This window comes from Mus caroli, unplaced genomic scaffold, assembly GCF_978045245.1.
Source record: "Mus caroli unplaced genomic scaffold, Mus_caroli_1 scaffold_19, whole genome shotgun sequence".
NCBI classification, from domain to species: Eukaryota; Metazoa; Chordata; class Mammalia; order Rodentia; family Muridae; genus Mus; species Mus caroli.
In genome coordinates, this window is record NW_028227274.1 from 33,449,903 (window position 1) to 33,468,172 (window position 18,270).

The 18,270-nt window shown below is 52.7% G+C and overlaps 1 protein-coding gene across 3 annotated transcripts in view; it reads right to left on the reverse strand.

Moving 5' to 3' along the window:
• Nucleotides 1-356: 356 nt before the first annotated feature.
• The window catches only part of Nrg2 (neuregulin 2), a 180,718-nt gene continuing 162,804 nt past the window's right edge, over nucleotides 357-18,270 (reverse strand). The window contains exons 5-12 of one of the 3 annotated variants that reach the window (XM_085833378.1): nucleotides 14,828-14,908; nucleotides 14,380-14,438; nucleotides 10,011-10,034; nucleotides 6,865-6,967; nucleotides 4,848-4,971; nucleotides 4,395-4,522; nucleotides 3,600-3,827; nucleotides 357-1,183 (exon numbers count right to left, since the gene is read on the reverse strand). In XM_085833378.1, coding sequence (XP_085689504.1) covers nucleotides 421-1,183; nucleotides 3,600-3,827; nucleotides 4,395-4,522; nucleotides 4,848-4,971; nucleotides 6,865-6,967; nucleotides 10,011-10,034; nucleotides 14,380-14,438; nucleotides 14,828-14,908 — 1,510 coding nt within the window. In that variant the 3' untranslated portion in view covers nucleotides 357-420. The remainder of the gene's footprint in view (nucleotides 1,184-3,599; nucleotides 3,828-4,394; nucleotides 4,523-4,847; nucleotides 4,972-6,864; nucleotides 6,968-10,010; nucleotides 10,035-14,379; nucleotides 14,439-14,827; nucleotides 14,909-18,270) is intronic. The other 2 variants (XM_021150353.3, XM_021150354.3) reach the window with 2 other exon arrangements.

Here is an 18,270-nt window from a genome sequence, read left to right on the forward strand (position 1 = left end):
CCCTTTCTCACCCCCACCAGTTTGGGATCCTACAAGCGCCCACCCCCACACTGCACCCCAGACGGTTCTCCAGGAGCCCCAGATTAGCGTACAGCAAAAGGCACCACAATATAGGTTTCTATTAAAGAGTCAAAAAATTGGCCCATCTCTCTTATTTTTTTTTTGTTGTTTCTTTTTTTTTTTCCGAAGCTGTAAATCAGGATGTTACATATAAATAGTTTCCCTATAAAAACGTCTTTGCCGTTAGCTAGTATTATAAGACAATTTTTTTTTTGCTAAAATGAAAATAAAACATTTTGTTATACTTTTTTCCTTTTATAGAAAATAAAAATATTTTTATTTCTTTGTTCGCTCCTTTTCCCTCTCCAGTCGGTGGTCTCCGCTCTCCTTGGAGACGTGGGGCGGGCGAGGCGGGGGGCCTTAGAGGGGCCCCGAGTCCTGCTTGGCCCTCGTGGGCGGCCCCCGGCTGTGTCTGCTGCTGGCGCGCGTGCTGTGGCTGTCCAGGGAGTAGTAAGTCCTGCTGTCGGCCGCCGGGCACAGCGGCGGCGAGTCCGAGCGCAGCGCGTCGTGCGCCGCTCGCAGGCCGAGGAATGGCGTGCTCTCGGCCGCCAGAGCCCCGTCCGCGTCGTCCGCGTCGTCGTCCGAGGCCGACGCCGAGCCGCAGCCCGAACCGCTGCTCAATGACAGCGAGTCCCGCGCCGCGCGTGCGCGCTGCGCCGCCAACCCGTTGAGCCGGGAGCGCCGCCAGCGCCGCGGCCCCGCCGACGTCCTGCGGGACGCGCCGCGCGTGCGCGGCCGCGGCGGCGGCGGGGGCGCGCACTCCTGCGTGGTCTCGTACTCGTCGTCCTCCGGGATGCGGAAGGGGCTGGCGGGCAGGCTGCCCAAGCTGCCTCCCAGCGCGCAGGCGCTGCGTCGCGGCCCGGGCCCCGCTGCCGGGTAGTAGTAGCTGTCGTAGCTGCGCTGCATGTCGGCTCCGGGCCCCGGCCCCGGGCCGGGCGGCGCTGGGTGCCGCAGGAGCGGCTGCTGCTCCGCCAGGCGGTAGCTGATGGGCGCGGCGGGCGGCAGCGACACGGCATGCGCAGAGTTGGGCGACGTGATCTCGAAAGTCGGCACCTGCGTGGCCAGCGAGTAGTGGAAGTCCACGGGCGAGAGGCGCGCGGGCGTGGTCAGGGCTGACACGTACCTGTGGGAGAGACAGAGGGTCGGGAGTCAGGGTGCAGTTCACCAGAGATTCCAACCAGAAAGAGTGTCCATAAGAGTGAGGGCCGTGGCTCTGACCACGTTTAGTTTCCATGAACCTCCCAGCCTTTTCTTATCTGTTAAGCACAGATGAATGTAGTGTTTACTCCAGTATGATGCTGGAGAATTTCAGAAATGTACTAGGGGAGTACTGTAGGGACGTTCACAGTCTCCGAGGCACGCTCAGCTTGGAGTGTTTTATGTGTGGTCTCATCTATTTTGTAGCATCTGTGGGTGAGGGCTATACTACATATAGGAAAAAGGGGACGCAGACTTTTAAGTGCCAAGGACTGAATGACCAAAATGTGGTCGGTCTGTTTCATTCTTTCTGAATCAACTAACTCCTTCCTCCACCACTAGGTGTCTCTGCTTAGAGCTGATGATCCCCAGGTCCTTGAAGGCCTGTTTCTTGCTAATACCTCCCAGTGTGAATCCTGGGTACCTGTCCTTGGGATTCGAATCCAGGTTAGGCAGAGACTAGTATGCTTAATTCCTGGAACCACTAGCCACCATTCAGAGACTCCCTGGATTTGAGCTCACTGCTCTTGCAGTGACAGTTTATTCCCTGGCTTGGCTTGAGTGAGGGGAACATGCCTTCTTGTATCCAAAGGCTACCAAAGGGAAGTGACACGGGGTAGGCACCTCAAGCCAGGGCTGAAAGATACCAAGATAACAACTGTCTCCTCTCCCCTTACTTCCTATATCTTCTGAGGACCCTTTTTGTCCCCCCTCCCCCATGAGCCACCAGCCTCCACTTGAGAACCCGAATCACTCACTTCCGTTCCTTTCTTTCAGCCTGTACAGGCAGGTGAATGGCTGCTCCCTGGAACTGGTTTAGAGCCTTTTTTCTTTCTTACTGAGTCAGCTGACCCACGACCTCACTTTCTCACACGCAGATCAGATCAGGCTAACTACCGAGTCCTACCCACTCCCTGTCTCCTGAAGTACTCTCCAGCCTGGGCCAGGTGTTCTCTCTGGTCATACCACCATCTTGGAGTCTCTTTCTTTCACTCTAGGGAGTTCCCAGGGCAAATAAAACAAAACACCCTGCCCCCAACCCAACCAACCAACCAAAACAGCTCTGCTAAGGAAGGCCTTTCTATTTATCTACCCAAGCTCTACCTCCCAAGCAAGCAGAAGCCAAGGGCTCTTGGTCCATCTTCGTGTCCCCAGCCTGCCTGTTGAGCTCCACTGCTCCACAGCCCATCCTGCTTCTCTTAGGCATGCTCAAGTATTTCTCCTAGAAGTGTCCCTTCCCCATCTCCCTGCCTATGTCTTCCCACTGTCTAGTGCTGATGACAACAGAGACAGGTATGAGTGAGGCAGGACTCTGTACATTATCCTGGGGCCTTTTCTAGCCCCACATGTAGCAGGAATTGTTTTCCCTATCCACACTGAAGGAACACATTTTGAAGTACCTGCTCCAGATCACTTGGGTAGTGGAGCTGGACTCAGAGGGAAAATCTTGGAGTCTATATTTGGACCAGGTTTCTCTGCCCTAGTGTGGTGTCTATGCTTAATACTTTTAGACACTGCTGAAGGTGGCAGTGTTTTGTCCCTAGATTGTGACTCCTCTAAACTAAGTCAGAAGAGCCATCTCTGGCATGCTTGATCAGCCCAGGCTTGGCATAGAGTTGGTTGAGTCAGAAAGAGGTAGACTTTGCTCCTAGCTGTCCTGGAGCCTCTTTTGCCTGTGATGTGCCTTCCTCTGCTTTCCTCTCACAGATCTTGCTTGCCTAAGGGCCACTGCAGAGCTGAGCAGAAAGGGGCCCAGCATGTGGGAGTTGGCTCTCTCCTTCTACTCTGTGGGTTTTAGGAATTACATTTAGGTTACCAGGTTTAGTGGGCAAGCAAACCTCAGCCATCTTGCCAGCCCGAGGTGGGGGTGGGGGTGGGGGCAAGAATTTCCTGGTTCTTCCTTTATCAACTTCGAGGGTTTCTAGCAATGCCTTGGGCACTAGGACCTGGCTGCTGGTGCTGGCAGGCCCTGAGATCATTCTTGGCTCACGTCCTTACTGCTTGGGTCAGTGCCCTTGAAAATGACCCTTCCCCTATCATCTAGTCTACGTGGTCTCAGTGTCTCTCTGTTTCTGTTGTGATATGGGGGCCTTTAGGTGATGCTGTGAATAGGCCAACCTTGGGTCCTGGGTCTGTGCAACAGCCCTGTTTGTCCCTGATGCTTCAGTATGGTTATTAATGTTCCCTAATGCCACAAACTGTGTGTTCACTCCAGCCAGGATCTATTGAGCCAGCTGCAATTTTAATCCCAGGAAACCATTTAACTTTTCTGGGACCTTGTTTGAGTTAGCAGTGCCAGCTTTCTAGCCAAGGTGGGGTCCAGGGAAGGGGTAGACACTGACCTTTCACTGTGTGGAGAGTCACGCAGCGAGTCTATGGAGTCATGGTAGGGTGGCATGGCAGCCCTGCGCCGCTCCTCCTGGCTGTAGGCTGCTGCCCTCCGTGCCCGTGCCTCCACACATGCTGGGCTGTTGCACTTGCTGGTGCCCACTGATGATAGCATGATACCTGACTGGGAATCCGAGGTCAGGCTCTCTGAACGTTCCAGGCTCCACGTGTGGCTCTCATGTCTGGGAAAACCAGACAGGAGTGAGTTGATAGGCCAGGAGAGGTAGGTTGCCCTTGTGTAGGTGTGTGGCCCCATGGCCACCCTGCCCTGGGTTCTTTGTCTGATCTGTGATTCCCTTAGCTCACTGTTCTCTCTCTCCACTCAGCATTGATGCAGAGCACCACAGATGCTCAACCCTGATAATGGGAGAAGGCAGGCTGGGATCCTGTGATTGCTGAGCCGCCATGTGTAGAGGCTCCCCCACCCCCTACCTCCACCACCAAGGTCTCACAGCTGGGACACTTCTGTCCCCATGTTCTTTAGCCACTTCTTAGGATCTGAGCCTCACCGGCCAATATGCAAGGGCTCTGACTATTACATGGGTCTGTCCATGGAAGGAGGGACAAGCCCTGTTATTTTTCCAGCTGTAGGAACTATTTTGCTTGCATGGACAGGTTGCCCCAGTCCTGGAGAGTCCGGTGGACTGTGGTCAGTATGCAAACACAAGAGAAGAGCTCAGTTAGCTGTGGCTGATTGACCAATGATGTACAGGCATTAGCAGGGTTTGATGGGCCAGGGTGCCGCTCACCTGTGGCTGGAGGTGGGCGTGGCTGTGGAGCAGTGGTGAGAAGGTGAACAGGAGTGGCTCCCAGAGAACGTGGTCTCAGCTTCCCTCCGGATCACATGGTCTGTAGCTGGCACGTTTTTGGAGATGTACTAGGAGAGACAGAAAGTTGGGAGGAGTTAGTAATGGAGACTAGATAGGCTCTCCTTCCTGATAGGGAGGGCAAGTGGTAGCCATGGAGCTCTAGTTAAGGGATCACCCACTGGATGTGATCAGTAGGTCACAGATAGCTCCAGGCAACCAACACCCCTACCCAATTCTTCCTTGTGGAAATGGGCAGCGTGAAGCCAGATCCCCAGGGAGGCAGTGCCTGGCACACAGGGCTCTACTGGCATCCACCCTCCCCGGTCCTTGCAGCCAGAGAGGGCGGCTATCCAGCCAGAGCTAAGAGGGGGCCGGTTTGGGGACACCACTCACATCTGCCATCTGGATCTCCTCAGGGTCCAGCCGAGGGTGGCTGGGCCCGTTGGCCAGGCTTCGGTTCTGGTGGGCTGGGCACATGTTCTGCCGGAGATGATGATGCATCTGCCTCCTCTGTTTTCTGCAAAGGGGAAAGACAGGTGAGCCTTGCGTGGCTACCGTCAAGGATAGAATTCCCTGGCTATCTTTCTAGGGAGGCTGGGCAGCGCATGGAATCCCATTGCTCTGTACTGTGTGGCCTTGGGCAAATTCTGGAAGTGCATGAAGATGTTTTACTTCCTCCATCTGTAGCATGGGACCCCTGACCATCAAAAGCCTGTAACGATCCACACTGTGCTAGCCCCTCCTTCCCTCACTCGTTTAGTGCTTATTGTTTTTTTTTTTTTTTTCTTAACTGTGTTCCAGACACTTCTTTGGATCAGATGAGGTAAACATGGGCCATGCCTCATGCAGCCTGGGGGCCAACAGAGGAGGCAGATAATAAATACACAAGTAAATGAGCTAAACACTTTCAGTAAAGTTTTCCAAAGTAAATAAAATAGGATGCTGTGATTCAGGAGCCAGGACTGTGGGACTTCTGTATACTGACACATAATAAATGCTCAGTAAATCATTTTACCATATACAACTGTAATTATATTACTCCTATGACTCAGAGTCGTCCCTGGCCTTCAGTGTCCCACTTTTTCTCCCCAGGCTTGTTTCTTGCTGCCTCCCTCCACCCAGCTTGCTGCCTCCTGGGACAGCTTGTTTCTGACCCTGCAGTGTTCCACCCTGCACTCCGCCTTTTCAGATCTTTTTCTCCTTAGGACTGAGCCTGAATGCTGCCTTTCTGCCTTCCAGTTGAGGAGAGGTGCTTAAGAAATGTATCTTGGTGGCCCCTTGTAGTAGAGGTAGGGAGGACTCTGTGGACTCCAGGATAGTCAGGGATATTAAGACTCTTCATCAAAACAAACCAAACAACAAAAAGCCCCAAACCAAAAATGCATTTTGGCAGCACTTGCTTGGGGTGCTGGTCATGTGCCTAGTCACGTTCTGGCCATAGGTGGGCCTGATGAAGACTTGTCGCCTTCAGTAATGAGTAAGTGCCAGAACAGGTGGCTTCTTTCCTCAGTTCATGGACTCAAGTTTCTTGGGCCCGGTCCCCACCCTCTCCTTACTTCCCAGCCTTTCTGGTTCTGATCCCATCCAAAATGAGGTCAGCAGGACCTCAGATCCCATCTGTAGGGCAGCAGGAATCCAGACCCAGAGACTCAGTCTCTGAAATGGTGGCTCTGCCTAGGCCTACTTCCTAGATCTGAGCAAATGTCTCGCCCTCCCACTCGACCGCCTTCATTGGTCCCATACTATCTGCAGCTTGGCATCAAGGTTTTATGGCAGCTTCTGAATCTCAGGTCTTTAGCTTCTGCCCAAGCTTCTGGACTCTGGCTTTCTGCTCTGAGCAGTCTGGCTTGTCTTTGAGTTTGCCCTCTTCTTCACAACCTTCCCAGTTCTGCCCCTAACTGCCCTGAGATGGCCTAGCCTCTTCTCCTCTGTGATCCTTTGCAGTACTTCCAGTGTGGGTGTGCACAGTGCCATTGAGGCACTCGTTTGTCCTGAGAATGCAGCCCTCCCTGCATCTTCTTCCCAGCGTGGCCCAGGGCCTCTCCTCCACCAGCACCTCCTGCCCCATCTACTCCAGGAGCCTGCAAAGGGAAGCTGGGAGCCCCAGTGAGGCCACTGTGGTGCCCTTCGAGGCTCACACTGGGATCATCATCATAGGACTTGGAGAAGCTCCTCAATTTGCCCAAGGTCCTACGGGGGTGATGATAGAGTTGGGTTTGAACCAAGACTTTTCCTGTGTCTGTCCCTTGGTGCTACAGCTGTAGAGGCCCAGAGACTGTTGGGGACAGGAAGCTATAGTCACTCATGCTGGACATGGTGGGCTCAGGGAGGAATTATGTTCCAACAGAAACGTTGGAGGCCATCCCCCCACTGGCTTGGCTTGTTCTTGGCTTGAGCATGGAACACTCACTTGGTCTTGCAGTAGGCGACCACACAGACGATGCCCACGACCAGCAGGGCCACACAGATGCCAGTAATTGTCAGCACTCTCTTCTGGTACAGCTCCTCAGCCTCTGTAGGGGCAGAGCAGGAACAGAGCCCATGGAGATGCTTGTACACAACCTCCCTATTCCCCAGCTTTGGGCTCCTTCAGCACAGGATCTGTCTGCCTCCTTCCATCCCTTCCCCTTGTCTGCTCGCAGACTGCTTTGCCTCCCTTCAGACTTCCACTACCACCTCCCCTAAAACCTACACCTGCCCAATGCACATGAGTGGAAAATGGAGGGGAAGGGAGGGGATGTAGCAGGGGGTGAAGTTCCAAGGCCACAGTAGAGGGGAGGCAACACCTTGACCAGTACCCCTGCCCTGCTCCATGGTGGCCATGCAGAGAGTTGTTCTTCATGGCGATGAACAGAGACCTAGGGCAAAGGCCTTTCTCAGGCATCCCAGCTTCCCCCAAAAGGGCTGATGACCATGTGTCAGACCCAGATTTAGGAGGGATGCTAGCTAGGCCAGGAGCAGGGACACAGCAAACTGGGGCTACAGCAGGGTGTGAGAAGAGCCTTTCTCCATTCCCACAGCCCGGTCAGGGTAGTGCCTTGGCTCTCTGCACCTTGTCTGCTGGTGAGAAGCCTACCAGTGATGGCACAGCCTGGCATTTAGGAATGTCCCTGTGCACAAGGAACAGGCCCCATCTTTATTACAAGCTGGGAGAGGCTGGGCCAAGCTGTCCTGTCTATCCTCTGTGCCTGCTATCTCTGACCCTCTAAAACAGAAAGCCAGGAGGAAGACAAGGAAAAGGTGACAGCTTGGCTACGGTACACCTCTCCCCCCCCCCCCCCCCGCCCAGCTGCTGGCTGGCACTGCCACCTCCCCTGCTCTCAGCTCAGTGATAAGTAGAGGCAGACTCTCCATGATTGGCAGCGTGATTGGCAGAGCTCTGAGAAATGTCCCCAATCCCTCAGATTTAGGCCACCTCCTATGTATGTTAGCAACCTCAGAACTACGAACCCTCTGGATGTTCATATACCCAAAGCTATGGCTTCCAGGGTCAGACATGCTTTCCACACAGACACTCCTGCATGTATTGTCTAGACAGACTTTCTGTCTATATACAGACTATATACAGACTATCCATATGCATGCTTCATTTCCGTCTCTTGCCCTGATTTCTCCCTGCTTTCTGGTGAATACCCATAAGCCATGGCCAGCCAAACTACCAGCTAGCCAGACTAGCTTAGATCTCTCCACACCTGCTTGCCCATATCATTCTCTCCTGTTACTCCCTCTTTCCTCACCCCCCACTGTCCATCCAAAAGGCATCTCAGTTCTGCTTTCCAAGGGAGTAGTGGATCTGACTACAGCGAGCATTTTCACTGCTGCCCATGTAGTCCAGGAGGGGGCTCCCTCAGCTAGAGATGGCCACCCTCTGACAGGCCTTTCTGTTCTGCTTCTACGAACTCTGACTCCCCCCCACCCCCCACAGATAACTAGCAACAATGCAGCTCACTCTAATCTGCTGCTTAGAAACATGCAATATGGCTTCTCATTGCAAGTATAAAAGCCAATGGCTTCCTCTACCTTCCAGGCCCCTGTGTCGTTAAGGCTTCACATTCCATTTGGGTCTTATCCTGGCTTGGAGCCAGCTGCAGCATCTCTGACCACCGAATAAGGCAAGCATGTATGTGCTGTGTCCCCTGCCTTCCATACTCTTCTCCAGTTGTTTTGGGGGCTGGCTACCAGATGGTCCATGTAGAACAAACCTTTCCTTGATCATTAGTCACAGAGCCAAGCCAAGCCTGGAGCTCACTTTCTTTCCTTCTCTGTCGCATGTCAACAGTGTTTCCTGTTTGTTGCTGTCTCCTCTTGAATGCAGTTCCAGGAGGGTGGGGGGGGGGGGTGCTAAGTGTAGCAAGGTCTTGTGTTGAGTGGATGTTTATTGGGTAGACAAGTGAGTGCATCCCCTTCAGGCAGACACACGCCCATACTCACCTCCCTGTGCTGGCAGTTTCAACCCCAAATGTCCTGGGCTTAGCACAAAGACATTCCACACCCTTTCTGTAGCCTTGAGTCCTGCCCTGAGACACCTGCTAGCTAGATAATCCCATCCTCCATCCACACATAACTGCAGATCATTCCCATGTACCACACCACATAACCAGCCTACACCTCCTCTCCACTCAGTATTGCCTGAGACCCAGACAGACACTCACTCACACACAGACTGAGCTTTGCTTTCTATTGAGAGCAACTGATAGAGACTAGGTGGTAGGGGAGCTAGGACCTCCCCAGGGCTGCCATGAAAAAGTCTTTCCATATACGTAGTCTCCGAACCAAGTCTGGTGTTCCACACCACCACTACTACAACATTCCCACCAATCCTGAGCCCTCCACATCCATTGCTAAGACACATCTGGATACTTGGAGTCTCCTTGGATCAAGTCAGAGAGCTTAAAATGCTAATCTTCAAAGTTCCTTCCAGACAGGTAGACAGGCTAAAGGGTCAGTTTTTGTGTCTTTGGTGGGAATGAGGCATGGGGGGTAGCGAATCACATGTAAGTTTCTTGCGGGTAGGAGAAAGGGTAGGTACAGATTAGAGCCTTGGTGGTTTAGCCCAGATACACGCATACAACATGCCACCATAGGGACAGATCATGGAAGGAGTGAAAGTCTCAAGCAGATGGTAGAGTCTGATAGACAGAAACAATGCAGGGACAGAAGCAAATGGGGAAAATGGAGAGGTGTCATCTTCCAGCCTAGTGCAGATTGTGAAGCAATGGACTTAGGAAGGAAAGAGGATGCCTCTCTGCATAGCGCCCCAAACCAGGCTTCTGCAGACACCGGCCCTTGGGGCAGCCATGTCTGGCTTGGTTACTGATTGGCAAGTCCCTACAGGCTCCTCCTCTGAAGGAGGGTACTAACTGAGCACTAGGGCACAGTTTGAACGGCAGGGTACCCTGCTCTAAAATCAACATCGTCAATGCATCTTGATGAAGCCAGGGGAAATGTTCAGAATCATCAACTTTCCCTTTGAGGGAAGGGAAACCTCGGTCCTGGGGTCAGAGGCTGTGGGGAGGGGCTGTGCAGATGACGCATAGGAATAATCAGGTTCCGTACCCTTTAATTCAAATCCAAGGTGCTCTGGTAGTGCGGAAGGAAGGAAGGAAGGAAGAAAGGAAGAAAGGAGGGTGAGAGGGTCAGGGGGAGAGAGAATGAGAAAAGGGGAGGGCAGGAGAGAGAAAGAGAGAGAAAAAAAAAAAGGTTGGTCAGAACTCTTCCAACACTGGGCAGCCAGCCTGCGAGGTGAAAGCACGTTAGTAGTGGCCCCTCCCAGCCTCCTGAGCTCCCTCCCTGGTCCCCAGTACCTGAGAGCCCCAAGGACACAAGAGAGAGGCCATGTTAGAATTGGCAGGCAGGGAAGGAGCTTTAGAGATGAGCAATGGAGTTAGTACCCGGTGAGAAGGCACAGGTGCAAGAGTCAGTTGGCAGTGTCCCCAGGAGCAGAGGGTGCATGAAGTGGGATCCAGGGAGGGGAGTCTGAACCCCTCCTTCTGGTTTTCCTTCCAACCCTCTGTCTCCAGGCCCTCTAGAAGTCAGTCTGCCCCAACTCCTAGCTTATTCATGGGAGGGGGGGGGTCATTTTCATCTGTTCAGGATGAATCTGTCATGTCTCCAGGCTGACCCCATGTCACTGCCTTATGCCACAGCCCAGAGGTGGCCTGGCATATCTCCTAGCTGTGGTACCCAAACCCATCTCACCACTTAGGAGAACACCTACAACTCAGTGTAGGAAGAGTGGGTTCATTTGTGCTGCATGCATGCTTCTTACACGGTGGACAAGTTACAGTGTTGGAAGTGAGATTGTTACCTGAATGTGTGAGTTCAGGCCTTTGAAAGGTGGGCGCTTACAGCATTGACAGGTTAAATAAAAGGGCGTTGCCGTTGTTTGTGGTTCCAAGAGATGCCCAAGCTATCTAGGTCTCAGTCCCTCAGCTGCCAATGGTGGTGGTGGGGGATCAGGCCTTGCCACAGGAACCTGGGAGGTCTGAGAACCTGGCTGCATTTCAGAACAATTCAGGCCAATGGGAGAAGGTCTGGGTGGGAGCCCAGAAACCTCAGCCGTGTTTTAAAGAGCTTGCCTTTCCTTTTAAGGCACGGCCTGTTCTGTTCCACACACCCAGGGCTCTGTTTCTTTCCTAACTTGCTATGTGGATGTGGGTGATCCGTGGCATCTGTTCTCTCCAAAGCACCTGTACACAGAGGCAGCTGTGAGCAGGCCTGGCCAACAGGAGGTTCAGCACACGTGTGTGCCAGGACTCCTGTTCACACCTGCCTGGGTACACTCCCTCGGTGACTTTCATATCAACCAGGTCAGCTCCTTAGACCTGGCGAGGGTGTGGCATTGGACCTGACTTCTCGTCTGCTCCGGAGGAAGGGCATCCGGAGTGTTATCGGGCCCATCTCTTTGTGCTTTCTGAAAGAGATTTCAGAGGAATCTGTATTTGGAAAGAGCAGGAGAGTGGGCGGCTCTAAGTCCGGGACCAACAAGGCCCTGACCCCAAGAAACTTGAGGAAGATCCTGGAGAACCCACTGGTTCTGTGCATAAGCCATCAAGGCTGTGCTCATCCCAGCACTTAAACCAAGCCCTCTGCAATCCCTTCACTCTGAAGTTGGGGTGATGTTGATGATTTGGCTTCTTTGCAGTCTGGCTCTGATTGTTTGAAGCCCTAAGTGCAGCTCAGGGTCCTCTCTGGCTCAAAGGGTCAAAGGGGTTCAGAGAAGTTCCTGAACAGTGCATTCTGGAGCCTAGGACTTTGAAGCACTCAGGAGTATGTTTTTGATGTCCAGCCAGGCTCACTTGACAGACAGCAGACCAGCTTCTCGGGTTCTAAGTGCTGGTCTTCAGCTTACTTTCAGAAAAAGTTGTTAAAGTCTCTCCATGGTGCCAGGATACTTTCTCAAGGTGATCAGGAAATCGGGGAGGAAGAATGGAGACTGGAGGGGAACCGTGGAGCTAAGCTATGGGTGATCCTGCTCAGGCTTGTCTGGCTATTCTTCTTGCATGGCGCTCAGCCAAGATGGGGTGGACCCACTGAGTGTCAGGCCAGAGATGTTCATATTGACCAGTAAATTAATTGGATGTTGGATTTTCAGCAGGGCCAGGCTTTAGGAAATTTATGCAAATTTATTGTCTTGGACATAACCAATTGCAGTCATAAAGTGCCCGGATGAGGAGGCAGTGATATATGTGCAGATGTGAGCATGTGTGAGTATGTGTGTGCCTGTGTGTGAGTGAGTGTGTGTGTGTGTGTGTGTGCAGTCAGACACATGTGGGATACAGATGGGCCAGCTTTCTCTTTCAGGAGGGCAGGGCCTGTAGCAGGAGAAACTTCAAAGTGCTATTGGGGTCAAAGGCTGTTTTCTTAGTCTCTGAAAGATTGCCTGGTCTCGAGGTGGTCTGGGTAGGTGGCAGGGTCAGATGCTTTGCTCAGCAATGCTGGGGGGACATCCTCCAAGGACTAATACTGATCTTCCTGCCCCTCCTTGCCTTTTATAGCAGGGAGAGATACTAAGTTGCCCTCTAGTGATGAAGGCAGGCTCCCAGATGAGCCTCTTTCCTGCATCACTTCATTTCATCCTCACTGCTGCCTTCTAGGTATAGCTGCCTCTATCCTCATCCTACAGACGAGAGAACCAATCCAGAGCACTTACATAGTGCCCGGGACTAGGGATCTAGGCACCTGGTATTTTTGAACGGGCAGCTGAGCGCTTCAGGGGGCACAGGGTGACATCTTTGTACTCATTATGTTCTGGAACATCATACGGGCCCTTGCTGAGCACACTTGAGGAACAGGAATTCTCCACATAAAGGCACCTGCATGGTACTGATGACACAGGCAAGAAGGCTGGGAGCTCCATCTGCAGGCTTTCTTTTGGGCTCCTGGCAGACACAGGCTGAGGCTGATGTGCTCTGGCTGGCCAAGGGGCTTTGCATAGTAGTCCACATTCTGGAGGTTCTGTGGCTCTGACCTAAGGCTGACTGTCCGGAACAATTTCCTAGGCTGTGGAGGCTTTTGGCCCAGGGTGGAAAGGACCAGGACCCCACCCACTGCCTCTCTTACCTCGTCTACCCTTGCCCGACTGCTCTGTCCTCTCCCTAGGCTCCCCCTGCCCCAGAGTTCTCCACATAGGCTGGAACTAGTTCTTTAGGGCTACATGGCTGGCTCACTTCTTCTGTCTTTATCCTGTCTTCCTCCATAGCCCGTGATTGGGAATGGAGGGGTCTGGAGAGAGTACTGCCTCTCACACTGTGGACAGAGTTACCTTTTTTATCAGCCCTCATCAGCTGGGGCCCAAATGCTCCAAAGGGCAGTGGATATGTTCCTGGGCTCTGTTCTGTGGTCTGAGGACAGTTTGAGGATTCATTTTTCCACCCTAAGGCCCAAACTCTGAAACCGTGTTTCTGGATGTGCCATCTAATGGCCCCTGGGTTTCATCTTGGGTATATTCATGGAGTTTTCCTTCCCAACATCCGAGTACCAACTAAGATCTATGGCTCGTTAGTACTCAAGGACTCAGATGTCTTCCCTAAAAGGAGCAGGGGCTAGTCTGCTCTGCAGGATGGGATAGGTGACATGGTTCTGGTCTTGAAGGCCAACACACCACCAGGCCCCAAACCAAGTCTGTGACTATCCAGAGGCGTATTGCTCTGTTCCAGCCCCACCTGGTGGTGCTTGAAGGAACTGCTTCCAGGCCCTAATTACAACAACCCACTGGTTGGCCAAATCTTTGGGCTGCAAAGGCTCATTCCCTCGCTCAGAGTGGAAGAAAGAAAGGAGATGGAGTCCTGGATAGTGTTTAGACTAGAGGAGTCTTGGGAAGGGTCATCAGTTTCCGCTTGAGTCTGTTAGCATCTGCCGCTGCCCTTGGACCACCTCATCCTGTAGCAGTACGCGTCTCTGGAAACATTCATGGAAGCCACTGCCCTGGGACCTGCTCTTTCTCAATCTCTCCCCTGCCTTGGTCCTAGAACACCAACACAAACGATTCTGGCCAGACCAGAAGGCAGACTTTTGAGACCCCTTCCCTGCTCTCAAACATTCCCACAAAACATGCACACACTCACTGCCTGGCTCAGCAGCATCCTGACACCTTCAGAGGCGGGAGAGGGCTCTGCAAATGCCTCTTCCTACATTTGGCAGGCTGCCTGATTCCAGTAGAGGGGAAGAGGCCTGGACATGGCCCTGCTGCTGCAGAGAATTCCACATCGCTATTCCCAGGCAATACAGGTGACTTATGAAGGTGGGTGGGGGAGACAGGGGTGTGTCGTCTCCTCTGCAGAGGCTACTGGGAAGCACCGAGGACTGAGAGGAGCTCAGGACACCCCTGTTCCCTCCAAGACTTGTTAAGTAAGACCCCCATCCCTCCCACTTGAGGAGACTGCCAGTCACCAGGGAAGAAGAGAAATAGAAGAAAGAAACATACTGGAGAAGTTGACCATTGCGAACTGCTGACACCTGTCCCCGGTGTATCCCACAGGACACCTACCAAAAGAAAGAAAACCAGAAAGAGAGAGCCAGGATAGCAAGACACAGGCATTGCAACACCCCGGCGCAGGCTCCTGCCAGCGCCAGCTAGGTTCCTCACCACGGTTACCATTTGTACTGGCCCTGCCGCTCTGCCCCTTACCTGTAGCCCTGAACTCTAAACCCAAGGATTAGGCCAAAAAAATGAAAGAAAAAAAATGAAAAAACAAAGCAAAACAAAAACAAAACAAAAGAACTAACAAACCAAAGTACAAAAAAAGGAAAGAGAAACGAAACATAACAGCCAAAGATCAAAACAACCAACACCCCTGGCCCTAAGCCCTACATTGGGGGACTGCACCCGGAAGCTTTCTAAGGAGCAGGGACTTGTGTTTGTATCTTCAAACATACTTTGCTTAGGATCTGGCATGTACAATCGCAAAGGCAGTTTCTCCAAACATCTCTGTCCGAAGAATCCGTTTGGACATCTGGAGAAGGAAAAGGGGAAAAATCACAGAACAAACTGGCATCACCCACGAGGCTAAGGCTAGAAGTCAAAGTGCGCAGGATGAGTGAGGAACCAGGTCAGGCGCTCGGGGGTCACACTGTAGCCGAAGGGGCTGGAGCCAGGGGGACTGGGCGGAGGGCTCTGTCATCTCCTTACAGACGCTTTAATCCATGTGGCTCTGTGGGGGATGGGGCAGGCGGGGTGGGGCGGGGAGGAGGATGAGTTAGGGAAGTTGGGTGGGGAAGGTGGGGGGGTTATTAAGACTAACTGTCCTATTGGTTGGGGGGGGGGAGCTTTTCTTCTTACCTGCCTGGTGCCCCTCGGGAAGCCAGAACTGTAGCTTCCAGGTGCCAGGCAGGCAGACTTATTATGGGATACAAGTTCCTGGTGTCACTCCTCCAGGCTCCATGGAAGGATTCTCTCCAGGACTCTGGGCAAGTTTCCTTCTCTATGGAACAGCTCCCAGAACACTCAAAGTAGAATTCTGCTAGGCTGTTCTCACACTGTGTGCTCAGGACCAAAGGGACCTGGGAGGTATTTGATCTGCTCTCTCAGAGAGGGATCTGTGGTCCAGTGTGTTTGGGAAATCCATCCCCCAGGGCTCCTGTAGAGTGGCAGTCTCCATTAGCAGAGGAGATAGTAACTGAACTAGACAAACTTATTTGGCCTAGGAAGTCTTGTTTGTGTATTTTGAGACAGGGTCTCGTGCTATAGCTCTGGCTGTCTGGAAACAGAAGGCACTTCTTAGAGGGTATACTTTGGAGAAGGTTGCCTGCCCTAAGGCAGTAGGTGTGAGGAAAACTAAGTGGGGGGACTGGAGAGCTGGAGGAGAGGTGGAGTTGCTAGCGTCCCACAGCTGCCTTCCTCTGACACCTGGTTCGGGAAAACTTAGAGCAGCCTAACCGGGGACCCTGTTGTGTACAGGAGCTGGCTGGAAGCCAGCCTTGGCCTGCCTGCCCTGGGACCTGTTCTTCCACTGTGGCCAGGCTTTGTCCTGGCTCCGACCTGGATCTCCTCAAATCTTGACTCCCTTGCTGCTCCCAGGCACCACCCACCCCCTTCTCCCTGACCCTGTCATACCCTCAAGGTACACTTCCTTCTGGTCTCTGGCTGCCACCTCTCCCCTTAAGCAAGTCCCAGTTTCGTAGATTTCTAGGAGACATGCCCAGTCCTGTGCTTTCTTCTGAACCCTAGGAAAGCTAGTCACCTAGAGAGAAGCTCACAGACAGGGCTGAGCTGACCCTTAGGCATGAATGTCTTCAGGATCTGTTGCCCTGGCCTGCGGTTCCTTAGGAGCTAGGGAAGCCTCTTGGTACCAGGTTACTGTGAAACATTAGCCAACCTGGAATTCCTTAGGAGGTGAGAAGTCTCTGCCTTAGCCTTCTACTGAGCATAACAAGAGAGCCCTTGGCCTTATAGTTAGGCGTTAGCCATTGGCTATGATTGATAATCACGAAAACCTTGTGGCCTCTAATCTAGAGGAATACGAAGGGTAGTGGCTTGTGGGCTTCTCACTGGTGTTTCTCTGGGCCTGTGGTATCCCTGGGTTTGGGAATGAGGGAGCTGGACACCGTGGTGGTGGAGCACAGGTGCACACGCATTTGCAGGTCTGGCTGGGAAGTACAACTATTGAGCATGGGCAATAGCAATCCATGCTCACTCAATTGAATAGTGTGGCTTAGGGGATGAGCCCCTCATTACTATCTCTGATCCCTGACCCTTGTCCCTAGTCACGTTAGCCCAGGAAGATGGAGGAAGTAGCCAAGGCTTCCCAACTGACTCCAGCCAGGCTCAGCTCTTCTTCCTTTGCTCCTGGGCCCTGATGTGGGGGATTAGAAGTGAGTGAAGTGATTCTTTTTTTCAAACAGAAGCACCTTTGGGAGTAGAGGATAAAGACCCAGAAGTTGAAATGACTCTTGGGTTCCACAAAGTAACAGGAAAGGAACAGGCTTGACTGTGTCCATTGTCTGCCACTAGCTAGGCTCTTAGAGGCAGGGAAACCATGTATATAAGTGTGTGTGTGTGTGTGTGTGTGTGTGTGTGTGTGTTTAAGAGAGAACAGTCGAGTGAAGGGGCAAGAAGGGATTAAGGGCTGTCACTGTCATCCCATGAGTCTTGAAGAACAGTGACAACTATAAATAGACCCCTGTGTCCCTGCCTCACACTCAACCTAAACTAGTCTGACTGCCTGCTCAGGGCTACTGTCCTGCACAGTTCTAGGTGGTGCCATGGGATCTGTGCAGTGTTCTGGTGTTAGCCTTGCACCTGTCTGAGAGAGGGGTGCTCCTTCTCAATGGATAAAGAAAAGGTCTTGGGGGATAGGGTTGTCAGGTGAGGGCGGGTGGGAGGACTGATAGCCAGTGCTATGCTTTGGGGTATTAGTTCCTTTAGGGGCTCTTGGATACTCCTAGTCCTCTCTACAGTCCTGTGTGTGGAGACTCAGGCTTCCTCAGAGAAGGTTCTAAGTGTAAGCAGGGCCTTTGGCCTTTCTGCCTTGGAGCCAGACCAGCGTAGAAGGAGCCAGATGTCTCCTTTTATCAACATGAAAGGAGTCTGCATTGGGTGTGGGTGGCTGGCTGGTGGCTGTGGCTCCCATTCAAACAGGATGACTCTTAGATTTTCGGGGGAATTGGGGCTGGGTCGGAAGGGGCAGCAGGCTGCAGCCTTCCTAGACCTTCCTGTAGGCGTCACCTCTGACTCTGAGAAGGTCTGAACCTGGGGCTGGAGAAGAACAGGGTGAGAGAAGGGCAGAGAAGAGAGCCCATGGGCTACATCTGGGGTGGCAGAGAGGTCAGGACCTCTGCTGTCCCTGTTCCCCACCCACCTCCCGGGCCTCAGTTTCTCCTTTTGGTAGCCTGGGGATAATGCCATGTGTGCTGCCCTCACCTGGAGAAGGAAGGATGAAGGATGAGGCTGTGGCCCAGGCACTGGAGGGAGCCAGGGTCTCGGAGCTCACAGGGCAGGTGGAGATGAAGTGAAGATGAGCAGGCAGATGGGGTGGGATGGGGTGGGGGAAGCTGGGGATGGAGGAGATGAGCGGATGGGAGAGGGCGGCATGCCACTGGTGTATGCACAGGGCTGGAAAGAGTCTTGTTCTGTCATCATCCCCTGAACCAGTCCCCAAGAGTCACGCACCAACCGTGCTCAACAAACACACGGAGAGAAGAGGAGAAAACGGCAAGAGGAGGCCCAGACAGGAGACAGTCACCTTGGTTTGGACCCCCATTTTCAAGTCCCCTTAAGTTTTCTTTAAAAAAAAAAAACAAAAAACAAAAAACAAAAACAAAATTCAGTATCAGTGACACTTTCTTTTGGCACTGACTTCCAGAAAAACAAGAGGGT